General features: G+C 52.9%; 1 protein-coding gene across 1 annotated transcript in view; it reads left to right on the forward strand.

Annotated features, from left to right (window-relative positions):
* SCNN1B (sodium channel epithelial 1 subunit beta) overlaps positions 1-19,541 on the forward strand; it is an 87,230-nt gene extending 67,689 nt beyond the window's left edge. Inside the window, exons 5-13 of the mRNA XM_007987867.3 lie at positions 3,711-3,814; positions 7,136-7,299; positions 7,600-7,707; positions 11,562-11,679; positions 12,963-13,038; positions 13,127-13,184; positions 14,616-14,677; positions 18,020-18,095; positions 18,346-19,541. Of these exons, the coding sequence (XP_007986058.3) occupies positions 3,711-3,814; positions 7,136-7,299; positions 7,600-7,707; positions 11,562-11,679; positions 12,963-13,038; positions 13,127-13,184; positions 14,616-14,677; positions 18,020-18,095; positions 18,346-18,726 (1,147 nt within the window). The 3' untranslated portion in view covers positions 18,727-19,541. The remainder of the gene's footprint in view (positions 1-3,710; positions 3,815-7,135; positions 7,300-7,599; positions 7,708-11,561; positions 11,680-12,962; positions 13,039-13,126; positions 13,185-14,615; positions 14,678-18,019; positions 18,096-18,345) is intronic.
* Positions 19,542-24,838: the final 5,297 nt, after the last annotated feature.

A 24,838-nucleotide genomic window follows, 5' to 3' on the forward strand; every position in this document is an offset into this window, starting at 1 on the left:
TCTTGAGGCCAGGAGTTTGAGGCTGCAGTAAGCTATGATCACACCATTGCACTCCAGCCTGGGTAACAGAGGAAGACCCTGTCTCTACCAAGAAAAAAAAAGCAGGGGGGAGATGATTTCAGATTCTGATGTATCTGATAAAGAAGATAATCAACTGGTGGAAGGGCCAGGTGCAGTGACTCACGCCTGAAATCCTAGCACTTTGGGAGGCCAAGGAGGGTGGATCATCTGAGGTCAGGAGTTCGAGACCAGCCTGGCCAACATGGTGACACCCTGTCTCTACTAAAAATACAAAAATTAGCTGGTTGTGGTGGCACATGCCTGTAATCCCAGCTACTCGGGAGGGTGAGGCATGAGAATCACTTGAACCCGGAGGGCAGAAGTTGCTGTGAGCTGAGATGGCAACACTTCACTCCAGCCTGGGTGAAAGAGTGAAACTCCATCTCAAAAAAAAAAACAAAACAAAAAAAGTAGCTGGGTGTGGTGGTGCCTGCCTGTAATCCCAGCTACTCAGGAGGCTGAGGCAGGAGAGTCGCTTGAACGGGGAGGCAGAGGTTGTAATGAGCCAAGATCGTGCCACTACACTCCAGCCTGGGCAACAAGAGTGAAACTCCATCTCAAAATAAATAAATACATACATATAAATAAACTGGTGGAAAAGATCTAGAGTAACTAGGTAGAAAAGTCTATCACTATTAGTAATAAAGTACTATTAACTAATAGTTCAAGTCCATCATTTTGCATAGGGGTTCAGGGGAGGCCTTAGAGCAGATAAAAGCTGAAGGATGGGGAGAAGCCAGCGTCTGCAGAGCTGGTTAGAGAATATTCGAGGCACAAAAGACAACAGCGGCAAAAGCCTTGAGCTTGGAAACATCGAGAGTGTTGCTGGAGTGTAAGGAATGAGACATAGAAGGCCAGCATAGGGACTTTGCACTTTATTCTGTGAGTGACAAGAAGCCTTTGGAGGGTTCTCAGAAAGGAAGTGCCATGGTCTGACTTGCAAATTTAAACAATCGCCCTGACCGCTGTGCAGAAGGAAGACCTTAAGGTTGAGCAGAGGCTCCAGCAAGAATCCAGACGTGAGGTGCTGGTGGCTTGGATCAGGGTGGGTGTGTCTGAGGTGGAGACAGGTGGACAGACTAAAGTCACATCTTGGAGCCCGGCCTGGTGGCTCACACCTGTAATATCAGCACTTTGGGAGGCTGAGGTGGGCAAATCACCTGCGGTCAGGAGTTCAAGACCAGCCTGGCCAACATAGTGAAACCCCGTCTTTACTGAAAATACAAAAATTAGCTGGTTGTGGTGGCAGGCACCTATAATCCCAGCTACTCGGGAGGCTGAGGCAGGAGAATCGCTTGAACCCGGAAGGCAGAAGTTGCAGTGAGCTGAAATGTCACCACTTTATTCCAGCCTGGGTGAAAGAGTGAAGCTCCATCTCAAAAAATATATAGCCGAGCGTGGTGGTGCCCGCCTGTAATCCCAGCTACCCAGGAGGCTGAGGCAGAAGAATTGCTTGAACCCAGGAGGCAGAAGTTGCAGTGAACCAAGATCATGCCACTGCACTCCAGCCTGGGTTACAGAGTAAGACTTTGTCGAGAAAGAAAGAAAGAAAGAGAGAAAAGAAAAGAAAGAAAGAAAGAAAAAGAAAAGGAAGGAAGGAAAGAGGGAGAAAAGAAAAGAGAGAAAGAGAAAGGGAGAAGGGAGAAAGGAAGGAAAAGAAAAGAAAGGAAAAGAGAGAAGAAAGAAAGAAAGAAAAGGAAGGAAAGGAAGGAAAGAGAAAGAAAAGAAAAAGAGAAAGGAAGGAGAGAGAAAGAAGAAAAAGAAAAAGGAAAGAAAGAAAGAGAAAGAAAGAAAAGAGAAAGAAAGAAAAAGAAAGAAAGAAACAAAAAGAAGGAAGGAAGGAAAGAAGGAAAGAAAGAAAAGAGAAGAGAAAAAATAAATAGGAAAATCACATCTTGGAAGGAAAGGGGGGTTGATAGGATTCCACTCTCTGTCCTCAGCCACACTGGAAGCTACAAAAGGCAGCCCTGTCTTGTTTTGCTTGGTGTCCTTAGCCCAGCACCCACCTCAACAAACATTTATTGAGTGGAAAAATGTGGTTTCTTCCTGCTTCCCCTCACACCACGGAGGAAACCCAAGCTCAGAGGTTGAGTAAGCAGCTGAAATCTGTTGACAGTGGCAGAGCTTGGGGCAGCCCCCATATCCCGTTTCACAGCCTGCCCTGGACCCAAGTCATTCTGCAAGGCCACGGACCGAGACAAAAGATACAGGAAATGGCTTTCTTATCTGAAAACATGGGAAAATAACACCTGCCCTCGTGGGGTTATTTTGAGAATTAAACGAGATCATGTACACAGAAAGATTCAGCACAGGCCTGGTCCATAAAAGTCACTCAGTGAAAGTTTGCTGTGGAGCATAAGGGCTTCAAAGAAGCATGGCAGGTGACCTTTTGTGTGTATGTGTTATTTGATGTACTTACTCTCATTCCTTCTGGTTTTTATTTTTAATTTTTTACAATTTATTATTGTTTTTTGATACAGGGTCTCACTCTGTTGCCCAGGCTGGAGTGCAGTGGTGCAATCACAGCTCACTACAGCCTCAAACTCCCCAGGCTCAGGTGATCCTCCCACATCAGCCTCCCAAGTACCAAGTAGCTGGGACTACAGACACTCGCTACCACGCCTGGCTTTTTTTTTTTTTTTTTTTTTTTTTTTTAAGAGACAGGGTCTCAATTCGTTGGCCAGGCTGGTCTCGAACTCCTGGGCTCAGTCGGGCGCAGTGGCTCATGCCTGTAATTGCAGCACTTTGGGAAGCCAAGGTGGGTGGATCACCTGAGGTCAGGAGTTCAAGAGCAGCCTGGCCAACATGATGAAACCCCGTCTGTACTAAAAATACACAAATTAGGCCCGGCGCAGTGACTCAAGCCTGTAATCCCAGCACTTTGAGAGGCCAAGACGGGCAGATCACAAAGTCAGGAGATCGAGACCATCCTGGTTAACCCGGTGAAACCCTGTCTCTACTAAAAAAAATACAAAAAACTAGCCAGGCGAAGTGGCAGGCGCCTGTAGTCCCAGCTACTTGGGAGGCTGAGGCAGGACAATGGCATAAACCCGGGAGGCGGAGCTTGCAGTGAGCTGAGATCCAGCCACTGCACTCCAGCCTGGGCGACAGAGCGAGACTCCGTCTCAAAAAATATATATATTTAAAAAAACACAAATTAGCCAGGCGTGGTGGCAGGTGCCTGTAATCCCAGCTACTCAGGAGGCTGAGGCAGGCGAATCGCTGAGATTCTCCTCAGCCTGGAGTGAGATCACACCACTGCACTCCAGCCTGGGCAACATACCGAGACTCTGTCTCAAAACAAACAAAAAAAACTCCTGGGCTCAAGCGATCCTCCCACCTCGGCCTTCCAAAGTGCTGGGATTACAGACGTGAGCCACCACGCTCAGCCAGAAAGTTCTTTTTCATAACTCATGGCTAAACCAGAAAGCCTGAGCCCCAACTCCAGAGAAATTCCCTTCCCCTGTTTTCCCAAGGGAGCCTGGGAATTCCCCTCTCTGGTTTGTGCAAGAGGATGGACAGAATGACCTGTTGCTCGCCTCTCCCTTTCAGAGCCCCTCCAAGGAGGAAACAAAGGGTAGAAAGCAGACAGTCGGGGGAGGCATTGTCTATGGTGGAACCTACCCTGCAGCTGATGCTGTTTCTTTTAGGAACTTCACGTCCATCTTCTACCCTCACTATGGCAACTGTTACATCTTCAACTGGGGTATGACAGAGAAGGCACTTCCTTCGGCCAACCCTGGAACTGAATTTGGTGAGTTTTGGTTTATCCTGGGGCCAGAGTCAAGAGGCTTTAACCACCCCTATGAGGTGGGACTGAAATACCATCAGCTCTTGCAGGGTGGGCCTGAGGGGGTACCAATGCGGCATCCAGCGGAGTGACCACTACTGAGGCTCTGCTGTGTGCCAGGGGAGGCCAGTCCAGGCGCTTCCTCAGCCATTCCCTCCTGCAATGCTCAGAATCCCTGGGGTAGCAACTGGTGTTCCCGTTTTGCTGATGAGCAAAGTGAGGATTTGGAAGCAGCACAGCTTCGTGGTCAAGAGCTCAAGGTTCAGCCAGGCATGGTGGCTGATGCCTGTAATCCCAACGCTTTGGGAGGCCGAGGTGGGAGGATTGTTTAAGCCCAGGAGTTCGAGACCAGCCTGGGCAACAAGGTGAAACCCCATCTCTTAAAAAAAGTACAAAAATTAGTGAGGCATGATGACACGTACCTGTAGTCCCAGCTACTCAGGAGGCTGAGGCAGGAAGATCGCTTGAGCTAGGGAGGTCAAGACAGCAGTGAGCCATGATCGCACCACTGCAGCTCCACCATTTATTTGCAGGGTGTTCCTGAGCTCCAGAGCAACCTTCTCAAAGCCTTAGTCTCCCCATTCATAGATCAGTATATAGTAGCAGAGCAGAGCATTTAGTATAGTAAATCGAATCTACCTTGTGAGCCATTATGATGAGTAAATAGTATATGCCTTGTGAGTCATTATGATGCAATGTGGTAAATTGTTTCAACTGCCTAGGAAGTAGGAAATGCTTCATGTAGGCTGAGTATTCTGAGCAGTTTTTAAATGACTTGTCCAGGATCATGCAGTTAATACATGGACCAAAAGACATTGCATGTTCTTACCTGTAAGTGGGAGCTAAATGATGTGCACAGGTGGACACACAGTGTGGAAGGATGGACATCGGAGACTTAGAGCATGGGAGGGTAGGAGGCAGGTGAGGGGCAAGAAATTAATGAGTACAGTATATAGGATTCCAGTGAAGGTTACACTAAAAGCCTAGACTTCACCACTGTACAATAACTCCATGTAACAAAAGTGTGCTTGTACCACTCACATTTATACAAATTAGAAAAAGAAAAGAAACACATAACACTTAGTCTCTTAGTCCCTCTGCCCCTCTGGTGTACAGTTTTGGTTTTTTGTTTGTTTGTTTGTGACAGGGTCTCGCTCTGTCGCCCAAGCTGGAGTGCAATGACATGGTCACGGCTCACTGCAGCCTCGACCTCCTGGTCTCAGGTGATCCTCCTTCCTCAGCCTCCTGAGGAGCTAGGACTGCAGGTGGCTAATTTTTTGTAGAGATGAGGTTTCCTCCTGTTGCCCAGGCTGGTCTCGAATTCCTGGGCTCAAGCAATCTGCCCTCTTTGGCCTCTCAAAGTACTGGGATTACAGATGTGATCCACCATGCCCGGCTGTACAATTCTTAAAGAAAGACAGAGACACACAGAAGCTGAAGGAGTCCATGGAAGTGAGGAAATAGGGCATGGGGGATGACAGATCCCCCTCCCTTGGGGCTCAGGTGTTGCATTGACCCCTGAAGAAAGGTTGGTGGACTCAGGCTGGCTGTAGTTTTTGGGCTTGTGAGCCAGGCACAGGTGGGAGTGGATCCCTCATCTCATCTCTCAGGTTCTGATCTCTGCAGCCACCAAGAGGCAGGCTGTCATTCAGCAACCATCAGGGCCACTGGCCAAGAGTGGGGCAGGTGAGCTGAGTGCCTTTCACTTAGCTCCCGTGCTGCTGAGAGCACTGTCACAGAGGTGCCAGTCAACTTACTTCCAGAGGCAGATGGTTATAGCCAGGCAGCCAGCTGCTGTGTAAGAAGCCCAGCAAAAGCACTTCCTCACTGGAAGACCTCAGACAAGTCCTTTCATTTCTCTGGGCCTCAGTTTCTCCATCTGTAAAATGGGGACAATACTAGTAGTACCTCCATCATGTGGCCCTCGTGAGCATCCAAGGAACTCATATTTATTTTATTTTATTTTTGGAGATGGAGTCTCGCTCACACTCAGGTTGGAGTGCAGTGGTGTGATCTTGGCTCACTGCAACCTCCGCCTCCCGGGTTCAAGCGATTCTGCCTCAGCCTCCCAAGTAACTGGGATTACAGGCATGCGCCACAATGTCCAGCTAATTTTTGTATTTTTTCTTCTCTATTTTGATATGGAGTTTTACTCTGTCATCCCGGCTGAAGTGCAGTGGTGCAATCTCAATTCACTACAACTTCTGTCTCCCAGGTTCAAGCAATTCTCCTGCCTCAGCCTCCCAAGTAGCTGGGATTTCAGGAGCCTGCCACCATGCCTGGCTAATTTTTGTATTTTTAGTAGAGATGGGGTTTCACAATGTTAGCCAGGCTGGTCTTGAACTCCTGACCTCAAGTGATCTGCCTGCTTCAACCTCCCAAAGTGCTGGGATTACAGGTGTGAGCCACCGTGCCTGGCCAAGGAGCTCACATTTATTGAAGCCCTTAGCAAAGCACCCAGCAGACAGCAAGTACTCAACCAGCCCTTATTGTCCTAACCAGACACTCAGCTCCACATAGCTCAGGACTGTGGTGCATGGGAGACTGGGTCCAGTCCCTTCCCTTGATAACAGTCAAGTGGGGAAGGAAGACAAGACAATAAAAGAAGAATCACACAAATGAGGCAGGAAGGAAAGTTCCGGGGCTAAGGAGAGCGTACAACCAAGACCCTGACACCTCGTCTGAGCCATCAGGGAAGGTTTCTGGAGGAAGTGATGCTGGTTGAGATCTGAAGGAAGAGCACGTGTTTCTAGGGGGAAGGGAAGGGGCAGAGACAGCATTCCAGAGCGAGGGAATAGCACTCCAGATTGAGGAACAGCATTCCAGGTGAGAGAACAGCATTCCAGAGCAAGAAACAGCATTCCAGGTGAGGGAACAGCACTCCAGAGTGAGGGAACAGCATTTGCAAAGGCACAGCAGGAGGAAGGCGTGCAGAAGCTCAGAGGCGTTGAATGGTGACAGCGAGGGCACCTGTGGTGTGAGGCGGGGTGGTGGGTGGGCCATGGCCATGCCGTGCCTCCAGATCTACCTCCTGATCAGAAAAGAGATCCTGGAGAGGCAAGAGACACCCAGGGAGGAGGCTACGTCAGAGCCTGCCTTGGAGATGATGGGGGCTTTGCAGAAGGCAAGCAATATTTGAGTACTGAGTTTTTGCAAAGTGGAGCCAGCCTCCTTGGCGGTCCCTGGAGGTCCCCTGGCTGGAGGGAGCTTGGAGAAGTGGGTAGTGGGGTCTACTTTCTGCCTCAGGAACAAGTTCAGGCAGCCCTCACCTCACCCTCCCCACAGGCCTGAAGTTGATCCTGGACATAGGCCAGGAAGACTACGTCCCCTTCCTCGCGTCCACGGCCGGGGTCAGGCTGATGCTTCACGAGCAGAGGTCATACCCCTTCATCAGAGACGAGGGCATCTATGCCATGTCGGGGACAGAGACGTCCATCGGGGTACTCGTGGTATGTCCGGAGCTCAAGGGCAGTCCTAGAAGGTCTGAGGGTGGGGGCCCACCTGTCCAGGGCCAACTTCCCTTGGCCTGGGAGGAGGGGATCCGGGTCCCCCAGCCCTGGCCTGCCTTCCTTTTGGCTGGAACCCCCCCAGGTTGGCCAAGCTTTAGGGGAAGATGAGCCCTCTGGCGCCCCCTCTGGCACCTGCAGGGGTCCACAGCCCTCTATCCCCGCATGCTTGATGGAAGGCAGGTGCAGAAAGGGTTTTCTGGAGCGACCAGGGCCCCACTCAAGCAACCCCTCTAAACCCAGGACAAGCTTCAGCGCATGGGGGAGCCCTACAGTCCGTGCACCGTGAATGGCTCCGAGGTCCCCGTCCAAAACTTCTACAGTGACTACAACACGACCTACTCCATTCAGGTGGGAAGGCGGCGCACGCCTCAGGCGCCCGGGGCCCCTGTCCGGGTTTATGGGGTGGAGGCCTCAGTCCTCCGGGAGAACTGGCCCCAGCAAGGCTGGCTCTGCTGGGCTTTTGTAGGTGGCCACGGGGCACCCCTGGGCCTGTGGGACCAGTCACCTTCCTGGGCTCTCTCAACAGGGCCTAGGGCTGGCCACTTCTCATCCCCACTTGAGCAGGTGTGCCCTTGGGGACGCCCGGGGAATATAGGGATCTTACTCTGGGGTTTCCCGAGATGAAAACAAAAAATAGCAGCTAACACCATCAAGCTTTCATTGTGTGTGAAATGCTGTGCTAAGGGCTGGAACACATTCCATCATCGTTTAGTCCTTCAACCCCCTCCCCCAATGAATCCATAATATACTAATGACAGCAGCATTTATTGATAAACTAATAATAGCAGGCTTACCATGTGTTAGGCAGTCACTGTTGTAAGTAATTTACATACATTACATCATTTAACTTTCACAACAACCCTAAGATGTAGATGCTATTATCATTCCCATTCTAGGAATGAGGAAATTGGGATTGGCAGACCCCAGTTCAAATGCATCATCAATTTACCTAAGAAGTCCCCCCCACTTTTTTTTCTTAAGATGGAGTCTCGCTCTGTCACTCAGGCTGGAGTGCAGTGGCATGATCTCAGCTCACTGCAACCTCCGCATCAGGTTCAAGCAATTCTCTGCCTCAGCCTCCTGAGAAGCTGGGATTACAGGCGCCCGCCACCACACCGGCTAATTTTTCTGTATTTTTAGTAGAGACGGGGTTTCACCAAGTTGGCCAGCTGGTCTTGAACTCCTGACCTCGTGATCCACCCGCCTTGGCCTCCCAAAGTCCTGGGATTACAGGCGTGAGCCACCATGCCCGGTCTTTATTATTATTATTTTTAAAGAGATTGCCAGGAATGCTGGCTCACGCCTGTAATCCCAGCACTTTGGGAAGCCAAAGCAGGTGGATCACACTTGAGGTCAAGAGTTCAAGACCAGCCTGGCCAACATGGTAAAACCCTGTCTCTACTAAAAAAGACAAAAAAAAAAAAATTTAGCCAGGCGTGGTGGCACGCAACTGTAGTCCCAGCTACGCAGGGGGCTGAGGCAAGAGAATTGCTTGAACCTGGGAGGCGGAGGTTGCAGTGAGCTGAGATCATGCCACTGCACTCCAGCCTGAGTGACAGAGCGAGACCCTTGTCTCAAAAAATAAAATAATAAAATAAAAATGAGAGACAGGGTCTTGCTCTGTCACCCAGGCTGAAGTGCAGCGGTGCCATCATAGTTCACTGCAGCCTTGAACTCTTGGATTCAAGTGATCCTCCTGCCTTAGCCTCCCTAGTAGCCAGGACCACAGGCATGAGCTACTGTGCCTGGCTAATTTCTTAATTTTTAAAATTTTTTGCAGAGACAGAGTCTTGCTATGTTGCCCAGACTAGTCTTGAACTCCTGGGCTCAAGCAGTCCTCCCACTCTGGCCTCCCAAAATGCTGGGATTATAGGCATGAGCCACTGCACCCACTGGAAGTCCCTCTTTGTATCTGCCCTCAATCCTCTTTGCTGTAGCTGGCGGCTTCCTTCTTGTCCTGATCTCCAGAGTTAACCCAGACCTGCCCCTAGTCCTGGCCCCCTTGGAGAGGGCAGATTGAATCCTTGCAGAGGTGACAAAAATGACTACTCGCTGATACTTCCTCTCCAGCCCAGTCTGCGTTGGCAGATCAGTGCACTGAGGCATAACAAGAGGGCAGCCCAATGCCTGTCTCAGTGTCTGGGTGCCCGAGCATGGCATGGTTTGCCTTTCCCTGTAGTCACAGGAAATGACCCTCCTGGTGCCCACCTGCCCGCCCATTGCTTGGCTGGTTTGGCCACCTCGCGTCTAGAGGAACTTCTGCCCATTATGGAGAACTCTAGCCGTCATCTGAGCCTCTGGAGGGACAGACAGACAGACAGACAGAGCAGTACAGGGAGGTGGGAAACATGGAGAAGAAGGCGCCAGCCCCAGAAACTTCATTCCAGGAAAACTGCGCCTCTCGTTTCTTCCGGTGTGGTAGCCACCCAGGCCAGAAAACTTAGCCAAGAGCCAGGTCCTGATCGGAAGCTCTGCCCATCCCCATGGCCACCCCAACCAGGAGCCGGCTTGAGCCCACCCCAGCCTCCATCACAGGGCCTGGGAAGGACTCCTGCTTTCCAGATGAGACAGAGAGGTCTACAAGAATATAAGACACTTTGGTGGGGCACGGTGATGCACACCTGTAGTCCCAGCTACTCAGAGGCTGAGGCGGGAGGATTGCTTGAGCCCAGGAGTTTGAGGATGCAGAGAGTTATCATCACGCCACTGCACTCCAGCCTGGGCGACAGAGTGAGACCCTGTCTCAGGAAAGATACAAAATAAAATAAAATGTAAAAAAAGAGGCCGGGCACAGTGGCTCACGCCTGTAATCCCAGCACTTTGGGATGTCAAGGTGGGTGGATCCCCTGAGGTCAGGAGTTTGAGATCAGCCTGGCCAACATAGTGAAAGTTGGTCTCTGCTAAAAATACAAAAATTAGCCAGGTGTAGTGGCATGTGCTTATAATCCCAGCTACTCGGGAGGCTGAGGCGGGACAATCACTTGAACCCTGGAGGTTGAGGTTGCAGTGAGCCGAGACCATGCCACAGCACTCCAGCCTGAGCGACAGAGCAAGACTCCATCTCAAAAAAAAAAAGAATGTAAAACACTTGCTGGAAACCCAGCTCTGGCTCCTCCTGGCCATGCCATTTAATCTGCCATCCAGCCCCGATTTCCTGCCCTCAGGAAACCACAGACTTGTTAGGGGCAATAGAAAGGCAGCACATAGGGACCTGAGACAGAGACGCAGGAGGAGCAGAAGAGGACTCAGGGGCGCAGGTGTGGAGGGCGGGGCCGAGTGGAGAGAGGTAAGGAGGAGCTGGCCAGGGCTGTATCCAGGAGCCCAGGGTAGTCAGGACCTAAGAAACTGGATAGGCAATGAAACACCAAGAACCGCTGCCTCCATCCGTGCAGCGCTTCCCGAGAACCTGATGTGGCCCTGAATCCTCCCAACCTCAGGAGACAGGTGTCCTCAGCACCCTGTTTCATCTATGAGTAAACCGAGCCCCAGAGGGTCATGACTCGCCCTAGGACACATAGCTGGTCTCTGAGTGGACTGAAACCAGGTCAGAATGACCTGAAAGCCCAGTATGTTGGGGCCGAGTGAGTTGAGACTCATCACATCCAGCCTCCCGGAGGCTGCCCGGGAGCCCTCTTCTTCCCTGCCCCACCAGGAGACATTCTGCAGACCAGTGGGCCGCTCGCTTCCTCTGTCATTGACTGTGCATCAGGACGCTCAGAGATCATCCTTCTCCTGGCTTTCCCTGGGCAATTCCCTCTGGGAGGAAGGAGCGCAGAGCCAGCCTGCCTGGCTTCCTCGGTGGCCTGTCAGGGTGCATCTGTGTCAAGTGCTTGGACGGAGGCTGGCATCCTCATAATGAGAGCTCTCTGAGCATTGGCTTTATTATTAGGAGCAAGCTGCTCTTCCCCATGGTGAAGGGTGAGGACCCCAGCTGTGAATGGTGAGACCTGGGATACTGGGGTCTGGCCTAGGTCCCTCTGCGGGGTCCAGGGACCTGCTGGGAAGCCCAAAAGCGTCCAGGACTGTGGGGTCTGTAGCTGCAGCCAGTCATCTCAGCACAGTTTCTCAGCCCTGGAGCACCTCTGCCAGCTCCCCCAGCTCCCTTAACCTGGGCATCACTTCTCTGGACACCCCGGTGCTGGGATGGGGACATCACTGACCGTGCCTGTGTTCTCACCTTATGAACCCCCTACCCCCTACAGGCCTGTCTTCGCTCCTGCTTCCAAGACCACATGATCCGTAGCTGCAAGTGTGGGCACTACCTCTACCCACTGCCCTATGGGGAGAAATACTGCAACAACCGGGACTTCCCAGACTGGGGTGAGCGGGGACACAGGGGGATCGGCACTCCAGCCACCTGGGGCCACAGAGGCTCTAACCATAGAGGAGGGGGCAGAGCTCAGTGCCCTCAGCAGAGTCCAGAGATGTGCCCAGGGTGGCTCCTCCGCAGTCTGAGGTCCCTCCTACAATCCCTTCCCAGGCCTCCTTTCTGCAGGAACCCAGCCTTCTCTCTGCTCCTCAATTTCATGAGGCATGGGCTTGAAACGCATAGGCATAGGGTGCATGTGTCCTTGTGGGCCTGTGTCTGTGTGCCACACAAATGCTCGCACACGCGCAACCCTTGGCATGTGGCTGCTGGCGAGTGTGTGCCTGCACTCATGTTTTCAAGTGCGCATGTGCAAAGGCATTTCCATGCTTGCGTCCAAATGCACAGGAGCCGTTCGTGACTGCAGTGGGTTGCTGTGTGTAGGTTTATGCACAGGCACAAATCACTTCCAGGGTCTGCATTTGTGCACTCTGGCTTTAGTGCACTCGTGTGTGTGTGTGTGTGTATGTGCACGTGCATGTATGGATAAGGCCATGCGTCCCTCTTTAGCATGTGTGTTCATGTCTGTGTGGGCTCACTGGGTCTCTGCAAGGCGCTGGGTGGGAGGGGAGGGTGAGGAAGCCATTAGCATGATGGTGGCCTCCAAGGACTCGAAACCTAAATCACAGTGGGAAGAAGAGCCTTGCTGGGCTCACAACCCACTGGAGCTGGGGCCTGGGAGCCCTGGCGGTCTGGAGTCCAACCACCGATGAATGTTGTCAGCAGGGTGCGGTGGCTCATGCTTGTAATCCCAACACTTTGGGAGGCTGCGACAAGATGATCAATTGAGGCCAGGAGTTCGAGACCAGCCTGGCCAACATGGCAAAACCCCGTCTCTTAAAAAAAAAAAGAAAAGAGAAAAGTAAAAGAGAGAATAAAAAGAATGCTGTCAGCAGGAGACTCACCACTTACAACCAACACAAACTAAACGGGAAAACGTTATTCCTTCCAGTCACCCACCCTTTGTTCATGACCCCATAACCCCGTCCCCCAGGCAGGGATGGGGATGGCTGGCAAAAGGAAAGCTGCTCTGACCCGCCTGAGCTGGGACCCAGGCCAGACGGGTGAAATGCTGGAGGTCGGGGGCTGGGTAGGGAGCGGTGATTGTTCATGACACCTCCTCCCGCCACCTAACCACAGGGCCAGGAGAGCAGAGGGGCCAGCCAGAGGCTCGGCAGGGGACCGGGGCTAGAAAGCCCCTTCCAACCTCTTGGCTGCCTCTCTGTCTCCTGCGCAGCCCATTGCTACTCAGATCTGCAGATGAGCGTGGCGCAGAGAGAGACCTGCATTGGCATGTGCAAGGAGTCCTGCAAGTGAGTGCGGGTGGGCGGGCACGGCAGCAGGCGGGCATGGAGGGGCATCACTGGCAGGGACCGCAACAGGCCTGACCTTCTCTTTCAGTGACACCCAGTACAAGATGACTATCTCCATGGCTGACTGGCCTTCTGAGGCCTCTGAGGTGAGACAGTTGGGGGCCGAGTTCCTGGCCCTCAGCTTTGGGCTGGGGACAAGTCTGGGCATAAGATGTGGGTTATTTGGAAATTTGGAGGGGGTGCCTTTTTCCCTCCCTCCTTCCCTCCTTCTCTCTTTCCCTCCTTCCTTCTTTGTCTGCTTTATTTCTTCCTTCCATCTTCCTTCCTTCCTTCCTCCCTTCCTTTTCACTTCCTTCCTTCTCCCTTCCTTCCTCCCTCCCTCGCTTCTCCCTTCCTTCTTCCTTCCTTTGTCCCTTCTTCCTTCCTTCATTCCTTCTCCTTCCCTTCTTCCTTCTTTCCTTTCTCCCTCCCTTCTCCCTTCCTTCTTTCCTTCCTTTCTTTCTCCCTCCCTTCTCATTTCCTTCCTTCCTTCTGTCCTTCCTTCCTTTCTTCCTTCCCTCTTTTCTTCCTTCCTTCTCCCTCCCTCCTTCCCTGTTTCCTTCATTCCTTCATTCCTTCCTTCCTTCCTCTTTTCTTCCTTCCTCCCTTTCTTCGTCCCTCCCTGCTTCCTTCTTTCCTTCTTTCCTTCCACCAATATTCTCCCAGGCAGTGTGCTATGTACACAACACAGAATTAGACAGACATAATCCTTTTAATAGGAGAAGGCCAAGATCACAAACAGAAATAAAATCATTTCAAAGTGTGATTATGGCTGTGAAATAAACAAACAGGTGATGGGAGAGAGTAACTGGGGGAAACTACTTTATTTTTGTATTTTTACTTTATTTTTTATTTTCGGAGACAGGGGCTTGCTCTGTCGCCCAGGCTGGAGTGCAGTGGTATGATCACAGCTCACTGAAGCCTCCAACTCCTGGGCTTAAGTGATCCTCCTGCTTCAGCTGTGGTCCTCAGCTGGGACCACAGGCATATGCCACCAGGCCTGGCTAATTGTTAAACTTTTTAAAGAGATGGAGTCTCGCTATGTTGCCCAGGCTGGTCTTGAACTCCTGGCCTTAGGCAATCCTCCCACACCAGCTCTCCCAAAATACTGGGATTACAGGCATGAGCCACCATGCCCAACCTCTGGGAAAGCACGTTAGATAGAGTGGTCAAGGAAGGCCTCTCTAAGAAGGTGACATTGGAGCTGACACCTGGAGGCAGAGGCTGAGTCAACATGGGCAGAGCTGAGGAGGATTCCAGGCAGAGGGAGCAGGAAGCGTGAGAACCAGAGGTGGGAAAGAGCCGGGCAGGGTGGCCAGGCCTGCTGGGGAAGAGTCTGGAGACCTGAGTCCCTTCTTCCCCAGAACAGCAGCCACAGCTTCCACTACACCCTTCCTCCTGCTCCCCATCCAAATTGTGATTCCCCCAGGGGCCTTGGGAAGGGACAGGGCTGTGGTCTACCTCCCCCAGGGAGCAGGGCCATGACTGGGAGGGATGCTGCAGATGGCAACTTTTGCAGCCGCCTTCTTGGGTTCCAGGACTGGATTTTCCACGTCTTGTCTCAGGAGCGGGACCAAAGCACCAATATCACCCTGAGCAGGTGAGCCTGAGCCTGGGCGGGGCTGGGGAAGCAGGGAAGAGGGTCCAGAAACTCAGGGCAGGAGTTTGGACACAGGACAGCTCCTCAGACACCTTCTCACATGGGTCAGACCCAGGAGCAAGTCTCCAGGAGGAGGCACTAGGAGTGAGAGAGAGGAAAAGCAGCCTCGGGGACTCTGAGTCTACCAGCTGCTAAGGAGGAGCCTGTGTTTCCTTCTGTCACTGTCCACCCAGCCATCCAATCATCCTCCATCATCCACCCACGCACCCAGCATCCTCTACCCATTTATCCTCCAGACTCCCATCCACACACCCAGCATCCTCCACCCATTCATCCTCCATCATCCACCCACACACCCAGCCATTCTCCCCCCATTCATCATCCATCCTCCACTCACACACCCAGTATCCTCCACCCATTCATCCTCCATCATCCACCCATGCACCCAGCATCCTCCACCCATTCATCCTCCAGACTCCCATCCACACACCCAGCATCCTCCACCCATTCATCCTCCATCATCCACCCACGCACCCAGCATCCTCCACCCATTCATCCTCCAGACTCCCATCCACACACCCAGCATCCTCCACCCATTCATCCTCCAGACTCCCATCCACACACCCAGCCATCCTCCACCCATTCATCATCCATTCTCCACCCACACACCCAGCATCCTCCACCCATTCATCCTCCATGCTCCACCCACACACCCAGCATCCTCCACCCATTCATCCTCCATCATCCACCCACGCACCCAGCCATCCTCCACCCATTCATCATCCATTCTCCCACCCACACACCCAGTATCCTCCACCCATTCATCCTCCATCCTCCACCCACACACCCAGCATCCTCCACCCATTCATCCTCCATTCTTCCACCCACGCACCCAGCCATCATCCACCCATTCATCTTCCATCTTCCACCCACACACCCAGCATCCTCCACCCATTCATCCTACATCCTCCACTCACACACCCAGCCATCCTCCACCCATTCATCCTCCATCATCCACCCATGCACCGAGCCATCCTCCACCCATTCATCCTTCATCCTCCACCCACACACCCAGCATCCTTCACCCATTCATCCTCCATCATCCACCCACGCACCCAGCCATTCTCCACCCATTCATCCTCCATCATCCACCCACACACCCAGCATCCTCCACCCATTCATCCTCCATCATCCACCCACACACCCAGCATCCTCCACCCATTCATCCTACATCCTCCACTCACACACCCAGCCATTCTCCACCCATTCATCCTCCATCATCCACCCACGCATCCAGCCATCCTCCACCCATTCATCCTCCATCATCCACCCACACACCCAGCCATTCTCCACCCATTCATCCTCCATCCTCCACTCACACACCCAGCATCCTCCACCCATTCATCCTCCATCATCCACCCACGCACCCAGCCATTCTCCACCCATTCATCCTCCATCATCCACCCACACACCCAGCCATCCTCCACCTATTCATCCTCCATCATCCACCCACACACCCAGCATCCTCCACCCATTCATCCTCCATCATCCACCCACACACCCAGCCATTCTCCACCCATTCATCCTACATCCTCCACTCACACACCCAGCATCCTCCACCCATTCATCCTCCATCATCCACCCACGCACCCAGCCATCCTCCACCCATTCATCATCCATTCTCCCACCGACACACCCAGCATCCTCCACCCATTCATCCTCCATCCTCCACCCACACACCCAGCATCCTCCACCCATTCATCCTCCATTCTCCCACCCACGCACCCAGCATCCTCCACCCATTCATCCTCCATCTTCCACCAACACACCCAGCATCCTCCACCCATTCATCCTCCATCCTTCACCCACACACCCAGCATCCTTCACCCATTCATCCTCTATCATCCACCCATGCACCGAGCCATCCTCCACCCATTCATCCTCCATTCTCCCACTCACACACCCAGCCATCCTCCACCCATTCATCCTCCATCCTCCACCCACACACCCAGCCATCCTCCACCCATTCATCCTCCATCCTCCACCCACGCACCCAGCATCCTCCACCCGTTCATCCTCCATTCTCCCACCCACACACCCAGCCATCCTCCACCCATTCATCCTCCATCTTCCACCCACACACCCAGTCATCCTCCACCCATTCATCCTCCATCCACCCACGCACCCAGCCATCCTCCACCCATTCATCCTCCATTCTCCCACCCATGCACCCAGTCATCCTCCACCCATTCATCCTCCATCCTCCACCCACACACCCAGCATCCTTCACCCATTCATCCTCCATCATCCACCCACGCATCCAGCCATCCTCTACCCATTCATCCTCCAGACTCGCACCCACACACCCAGCATCCTCCACCCATTCATCATCCATTCTCCCACCCACGCACCCAGCCATCCTCCACCCATGCATCCTCCATCATCCACCCCTCCATTCTCCCACCCACGTACCCAGCCATCCTCCATTTATTCATGGATCTCTCCATCCACTCAACAAAAACATTAGTTGAGCACAAGAAAGACACACAGTCCAAGCTAGCAGGAGTTCAGGGGGCAAATATATGCAAAAAGGGCTTAAGGAGAGGAGGGTCTGAGTACAGCAGGGAAGGAGCCTTAGTCTGCCTGAGAGATAAGGGAGGTCTGCGTAGGGAGGTGGCTTTGAGTGAACTCTCCAAGGAGGAGTAAGTGCTGTTCAAATAAGAAGAGGCACCAATGTCCAGGCAGAAGACAAAGCTTGGAACCCTGGAGACACGAGATAGCACAGCCTTTCTGAGGACCACCACGTGGGAGGGGAAGCCCACACAGCCACCCCTTTCTGTCCCAGGTGCAGTGAAGGTGCTCATGGCTCAGTGAAGAGCTCTGTGCAGAGTCACTGCATGTAACCCGGGCCACCCTGAGGGTACAAAGTGGGGAGCTCGGAGCAGATCTTTGGGGCTGTCCCAGGCCAGAGTGTCCTGTAGGGAACTGGTAGGCAAGGGGTGGAGGAAGGGGGCCATAGGATGGGTGCTGGGTGGAGATGCCCAGAGGGGCTGGGAAGGGCTGCACTTGCAATTCTTGTTTGGACTTCACCACTCATGGGAGCATGCATGAGAGAAGCTCAGGATAGAGGAGGGCTGGGGCGGCCATTCCTTGGCTGCCTTCCTGTGTGTGTTCACGTGTGCATGTGAGCATGGGTGTGTGGGTGCATGTGGGTGTATGTGCATACATGTGGGTGTGTGTGCACATGCATGTGTGTGCATGTGTCTGTGTACACGCATGTGTCTGTCTGTCTGTCTGGAAGGGGGATACATTAGTCCTGGCCCTTCTCGCTGCCTCCTGCAGGAAGGGAATTGTCAAGCTCAACATCTACTTCCAAGAATTTAACTATCGCACCATTGAAGAATCAGCAGCCAATAACGTGAGTTTAGGAGGCTCCTGATACCCCAGCACTGCCCTCCCCTGACCCCTGCACCCTGAAGGTGGGGGAAGGGTTCTGAGCCCTATGAAGGGATTAGGAGATCCCCAAAGCAGTCCCAAGTTATTCCCCTGGGCCAAGATGGTCACCGCCTCCCATTCCCACCCAAGAATCACCTCCCAGGAACCTGTGAGTCTGGGCTAGAGGCAAGAATGTGTGGCCTGAGCCCACCCGAGCTCCCCGTTCCCCACAGCTCGTCTGGCTGCTCTCGAATCTGGGTGGCCAGTTTGGCTTCTGGATGGGGGGCTCTGTGCTGTGCCTCATCGAGTTTGGGGAGATCATCATCGACTTTGTGTGGATCACCATCATCAAGCTGGTGGCCTTGGCCAAGAGCCTACGGCAGCGGCGAGCCCAAGCCAGCTACTCCGGCCCACCGCCCACGGTGGCTGAGCTGGTGGAGGCCCACACCAACTTCGGCTTCCAGCCTGACACGGCCCCCCGCAGCCCCAACACCAGGCCCTACCCCAGTGAGCAGGCCCTGCCCATCCCGGGCACCCCGCCCCCCAACTACGACTCCCTGCGTCTGCAGCCACTGGACGTCATCGAGTCTGACAGTGAGGGTGATGCCATCTAACCCTGCCCCTGCCCACCCCAGCAACTTGAACTTACTGAGCAGCCGAGACTGTTGCCCGAGGCCTCACTCTATGGTGCCCTCTCCAAAGGGTCGAGAGGGTAGCTCTCCAGGCCAGAGCTTGTGTCCTTCAACAGAGAGGCCAGCAGCAACTGGCCCGTTCCTGGCCAAGGGCTCCGTAGGATCACAGTGCTGGTGCAGGATGCAGGAATTAGTTGTATCTTCACCTGGTTCCTACCCTCGTCCCTACCTGTCCTGATCCTGGTCCCAGCCAGGCCCTGGAGACCCCTCAGAACACCTTCTCCTGGTGGCAGGCCACTTCCCTCCCAGTGCCAGTCTCCGTCCACCCCAGAGAGGAACAGGCAGGCGGGCCATATGGTCTTCTCCTTCCCGGCCTTGGCTGGCCGTTGGGGCAGGGGTGGTGGAGAGATGGAAGGGCATCAGGTGTGGGGACCCTGCCAGGTGGCACCTAATTTACTCTAGAAAATAAACGCAGAAAACACTGAGTCCAGCTGTGTTCTTCGTTTGACTGGGCAGCTGGGGTGCCCTGATGGCAGAAGGGCATCCATAATGGCTTGAGAGAGACCAAAATTGGTTTAAGGGAAAGGGTCTCAAGCCCCTCCTTCCACTGCCAGCTCCCAGGGCAACACTCATTAGTCCCTGCCTGGGTTGTGTGCCCATCTCTGACCCAGTCAGTGTGGCCAGCTAGATAAGCTGCTCTGATTGGTCACACCTGAATTCATCTGCCCAGACCTGAAGCCAGTTTGGCCCCCAGGAGAATCACATGGTCCAAGGGTGGCGGGGGCACAGTTCCCAGGGTTGCCAGATAACAATCAGGCTGCTTGGTTGAATCTGAATTTCAGATATACAACCTGAATTTTTATTATTATTTTTTTGAGACGGAGTCTCACTCTCACCGCCCAGGCTGGAGTACAGTGGCGTGATCTCGGCTCACTGCAACCTCTGCCTCCTGGGTTCAAGTGATTCTCGTGCCTCAGCCTCCCGAGTAGTTGGAATTACAGGTGCGCGCCACCACACCCAGCTAATTTTTATGTTTTTAATAGACGGGGTTTCACCATGTTGGCCAGGTCTCAAACTCCTGACCTCAGGTGATCCACCCACCTCAGCCTCTCAAAGTGCTGGGATTACAGGCGTGAGCCACCAACCCCAGCTGAAAAACTGATTTTTTAGTATATGTACATCCATACAATACTAGAGACAGATACAAATCATTTGTTGTTTTTCTTGAGCATTTTATATATATATATTTTTATAGAGATGGGGTGTCGTGGTGGCTCGGGGTCGCCCAGGTGGGAGTGCAATGGCATGATCATAGCTCACTGTAGCCTCAAACTCCTGGGCTCAAGCCATCCTCCCACTTCAGCCTCCTAAGCTGCTGGAATTACAGGTGTGCCCTACCATGCCTGGCTAATTTTTTTTAAATTAAATTTAAATTTAAATTTTTTTCATTCTGTATTTTTAATTGCCAAATACAGTCCCCCAGAATCTTAAGGTCCCCAAAGAGAGATCAGGGAGCTGTCACCAAAGAAGAGTACGGTCTGGCAGGTGCACACACAGCACTGCAGCACCCTGCTATCACCTACCGGGCCCCTGGTGATGAAGGAGAGGCTGGCTTAAAGCCTGAGCCTCTGAGGGCCCAGCCTTCCTGGCCTAGGTCACCTGCGTCCCTTGGTCTGGAAGGTAAACAAGCTGGCCTCCCATCAAGTGCTCAGGATGGCACCTATTGGAAGAAGGAGGTGCCGCAGAGTCGGCGCCACCTCAGTCAAAGGCAACGTTGCTAGGGGCTGAGTAGGGAGGGCTGAGTAGGAAACTGGGTTTCCCAGCCTGGGGCCTGGCTAGTCCACAGGCTGGGCCCACCACTCTTGGTGGTTACCACCCTCACTACTGTGATTACTGCTTTTATTACTAGCAGTAGTAGTTGTGGCCACACTCACTGTTACCATTTGTTGTTATTAAACAAGGACTACATTGGATCAAGTACTTATCATATGCCAGGCACCATGCCAAAAACTTTTTAAATCTTATTTCATTCTCATAACCACTGAGAAATAGTACAATAGCATCCCATTGCACAGGTAAGTACACTGAGGCTTAAGAGGTGAAGTAAGGTACTCGAGGTTTGTAAGTGACAAAGCTGAGACCCCAGCCTCACCCTTTGGGTGCCAATGGTCATAACAATACCAGTTCCTTACAGGAGCCCAGAGCTTTCGTATCTATTCTCTCATTTGAAGCTAGGGGGCATTATTATCTAGCCCGTGTGGCAGCTCTTCAGTCACAGGTCAATTTGAACAGGTTTAAGCTACAAAGGGAATTCATTAGCTCTTGTAGGAAAAGGGTTTCAGGCATGGCTGTATGCAGGGGCTCGCCCAGATCTGGGGTTTCTTTTTTCTTTTTTCTGAGATGGAGTTTTGCTTTTGTTGCCCAGGCTGGCATGCAGTGGTGCGATCTCAGCTCACTGCAACCACTGCGTCCTGGATTCAAGCGAGTCTCCTGCCTCAGCTTCCCGAGTAGCTGAGATTACAGCTGCCCACCACCATGCCTGGCTAATTTTTATGTTTTAGTAGAGACGGGATTTCACTATGTTGGCCAGGCTGGTCTCGAACTCCTGACCCCAGGTGATCCACCCACCTTGGCCTCCCAAAGTGCTAGGATTACAGGCATGAGCCACGATGCCTGGCCTAAGGTTTCTTTTTTTCTTGTTTTGAGACAGGGTCTCACTCTGTTGCCCAGGCTGCAGTGCAGTGGCACAATCACGGCTCACTGCAATCTGAACCTCCTGGGCTCAAGCAATCCTCCCACCTCAGCCTCCCTGAGTAGCTGGGACTACAGGCATGCACCACCACGCCTGGCTAATTTTTGTATTTTTTGGAGAGACAGGGTCTTCCCATGTAGCCCAGGCTGGTCTTGAACTCCTGGTTCACGCGATCCACCAGCCTCGGCCTCCCAAAGTGCTGAGATTACAAGCATAAGCCACCACGCCTGGCCCTATCAGGTGATTCTATGTTGCTGTCCTTCTTAGAGAGGTTTCCTCCATGTGCTGTTCTTTCTGAATATCTCTTTACACCTGCAGTTGCAGCCCTGTCCCCTCAGCACAGCAACTCCAGGGGGAAGAAGGTTCTTCCTGTGCATTTTCCCAGCAATAGCCCCAGGAATGAGGCTCATTTGGACCCGCCCAGGGCCCATGATCGTCCTGAACAGGCCATGGCAACAGGGAATGGATGGAGATACTGCCTGGCCGGCCCTGAGTGAATCTATGGAGGGTGGTCCTTTACAGACACCTGTGAGAGGTCCTGTTCAGAGACATCTTGGAGCTGCCTGTAGATTGTGAGGTCAGGACCAGGCTGAGGGTGAGCATCAGCTTGCCATCCCTGCTGTCAGGGGGGCTGTGAGGGCCAGGCCGTGGTGCAATGGCCTCATTGCTAAAAGCGGGCTCCAAGTCATTCCCCTGCCCTCTGGATCTAGCGGAGAGAAATGCTGTCCTGCTCCTACTCTGAGATTCCTTTTTCATGGCTGGAAACTTAGGCTGCGGAGACCAAATTGCCCAGAAAACAGCAATCTGTAAATCCTAACTCTACCCCAAAAGGGAAGGTGGGTTACAGATGCCAGACGACTATGAAATTAACACTGTGGGCTGGGCGCAGTGGCCCATGCTTGTAATCCCAGCACTTTGGGAGGCTGAGGTGGGCGAATCACTAGGGGTCAGGAGTTCAAGACCAGTCTGGCCAACATGGTAAAATCCCATCTCTACTAAAATACAAAAATTAGCCAGACACGGTGGCGCATGCCTGTAATCCCAGCTACTCGGGAGGCTGAGGCAGGAGAATCGCTTGAACCTGCGAGGCAGAAGTTGCAGTGAGCCAAGATCACGGCACTGCACTCCAGCCTGGGCCACAAAGTAAGACTTTGTCTCCAAAAAAAAAAAAAAAAAGAAGGCAGGAAATTAACATTGTGTACATGTGGCCACCACCACTGCATTTCAGTGGCTCTTCAAATAACCCTATGAATTAGGTACCATTTTGACTCCCAGTTTTCAGATTAGGAAATGAGGCTCGAAGAGGTGAGGTGACTTTTCCAAGGTCACACAGCAGCTGGGAGGTGGCGAAGCGTTGAATCAAGCCCAAGCCTGTCCCACTCCACAGCCTAGTAGCTCTCATGAGCCCAGCACAAAGCTCACCACAAAGCTTCCACTTCCACTTTCGAGCAGCACGTGTCACCTTCCAGGTTTTTGGCTCTCGCTTCTTCGAGGCAATAGCCAGGCTCAAATCTGCCAGGAACAGCCTGTGATCTACCACATGAGAAACCAAAATATTTTTCTTCGTGTGGGTTTGAAGCAGATGCTGTCGGGGCCAGCCAAACTGGTTCTGAGGATGTGAGGATGGCATGTGTGGGAAGCCCTGGGAGGACAGAGCCGGTGGGACACGGGCCCTGGCAGCCCAGTGGGACTGGTTCAAGAGTGGCCTTGGAGGCTGGCCGCAGTGGCTTAACGCCTGTAACCCCAGCACTTTGGGAGGCCAAGGCAGGCAAGTCACCTGAGGTCAGGAGTTCAAGACCAGCCTAGCCAACACGATGAAACGCTGTCTCTACTAAAAATACAAAAATTAGCCAGACATGGTGGCATGTGCCTGTAATCCCAGCTACTCGGGGGACTGAGGCACGAGAATCACTTGAACCCAGGAGGCGGAAGTTGCAGTGAGCTGACATCACCCCACTGCACTCCAGCCTAGGCGACAGAACAAGACTCCATCTCAAAAAAAAAAAAAAAAAAAGAACGGCCTTGGGCATGGCAGGGTCACTCCAGAGGGCTGGCCTGGGTGACCTGCCTGCCCGCTGGGATGACGTGTCCTGCCGCGTGCCCACCGTGTCCCACAGGAGGAAGGCTGCCTGGCAGCCAGGCAGGAGTACAGGTACCATGGTCACTGAACTCCGGCCCTGCCACGTGGTAGTTGAGTGGTTCTAGGAAAGTCCTTAAACCTCGCCATACTGCGGATAAGACCCCCTGCCTCCCAAGGCTAGAGTGAGGTCTGTTTATTTATTTATATATTGATTGACTGACACAGGGTCTCACTGTCACCCAGGCTGGAGGGCAGTGTTGAGATCATAGTTCACTGCAACCTCCAATTCCTGGGCTCTAGTGAGCCTCCTGTCTCACCCTCTTGAGTAGCTGGGACTACAGGTGCCCACCACCAAGCCCAGATAATTTTTAAAAATTTTTTGTGGAGATGAGTCTTGTTCTGTCACCCAGGCTGGAGTGTAGTGGTGCAATCTTGGCTCACTGTAGCCTCAAACTCCCAAGCACAAGTGATCCTCCCACCTCAGCCTCCCAAGTAGCTGAAACCACAGGTGCACAACACCGCAGGCTGTTTTTTTTTTTGTAGAGACAGGGTCTCACTATGTTGGCCAGACTGGTCTCAAACTCGTGGCCCCAAGCGATCCTCCCGCCTCAGCCTCCCAAGGATTACAGGCGTGAACCACCATGCCCAGTCTGTGGTGAGGTTTAAGTGAGACATCCCAGAGATAGGCAGAGCTCAGCCCAGCCCCTGAGACCCAGGCAGGGCTCGATTCCAATGACAGCCCCTGTGACAGACACAACTGCCATCCCCTTTCTTTCTGGTTAACAGAAACCCAATCAAGGCAGGCAATAAGCCCAGCTCAGGCTGTAAGTCCTGATTGGTCTAAGCCAGTGTTTCTCAACTGAAGGAAATTTCTGGAGACATTTTTGGCTTCACAACTAGGAAAATATTACTGGCACCTAGTGGGTCAGGAAAGGTAAATGGCCTGTACTGCACAGAACAGCGTCAAACACACAGCTGTCCAGCCCAAAATGTCCATAGCCAAGGCTGAGAAACGCTGGTGGAAGCCAGCCTGGGCTTTCCCACCTCCTGTGTAGCGGGGACGCCTCATGACTGAGAAATGGCCAGTGAGGGCTAGGAGAAGGTTGGCCACGGCTTCCAGGGAAGCTGCCACTTGCCTGATAGAAGGGCCAGAATTGCTGCTCTACCGTCTCTGCTCTCTTCTTCCCTGAATGCAGATGCAGCACCTGCAGTTGCAAGAGTCACCTTCCACGATGAGGCCTCTAGCACATGGGGCAAAGTTT

The sequence above is a fragment of the Chlorocebus sabaeus genome, chromosome 5 (assembly GCF_047675955.1).
Source record: "Chlorocebus sabaeus isolate Y175 chromosome 5, mChlSab1.0.hap1, whole genome shotgun sequence".
Taxonomy (NCBI): domain Eukaryota; kingdom Metazoa; phylum Chordata; class Mammalia; order Primates; family Cercopithecidae; genus Chlorocebus; species Chlorocebus sabaeus.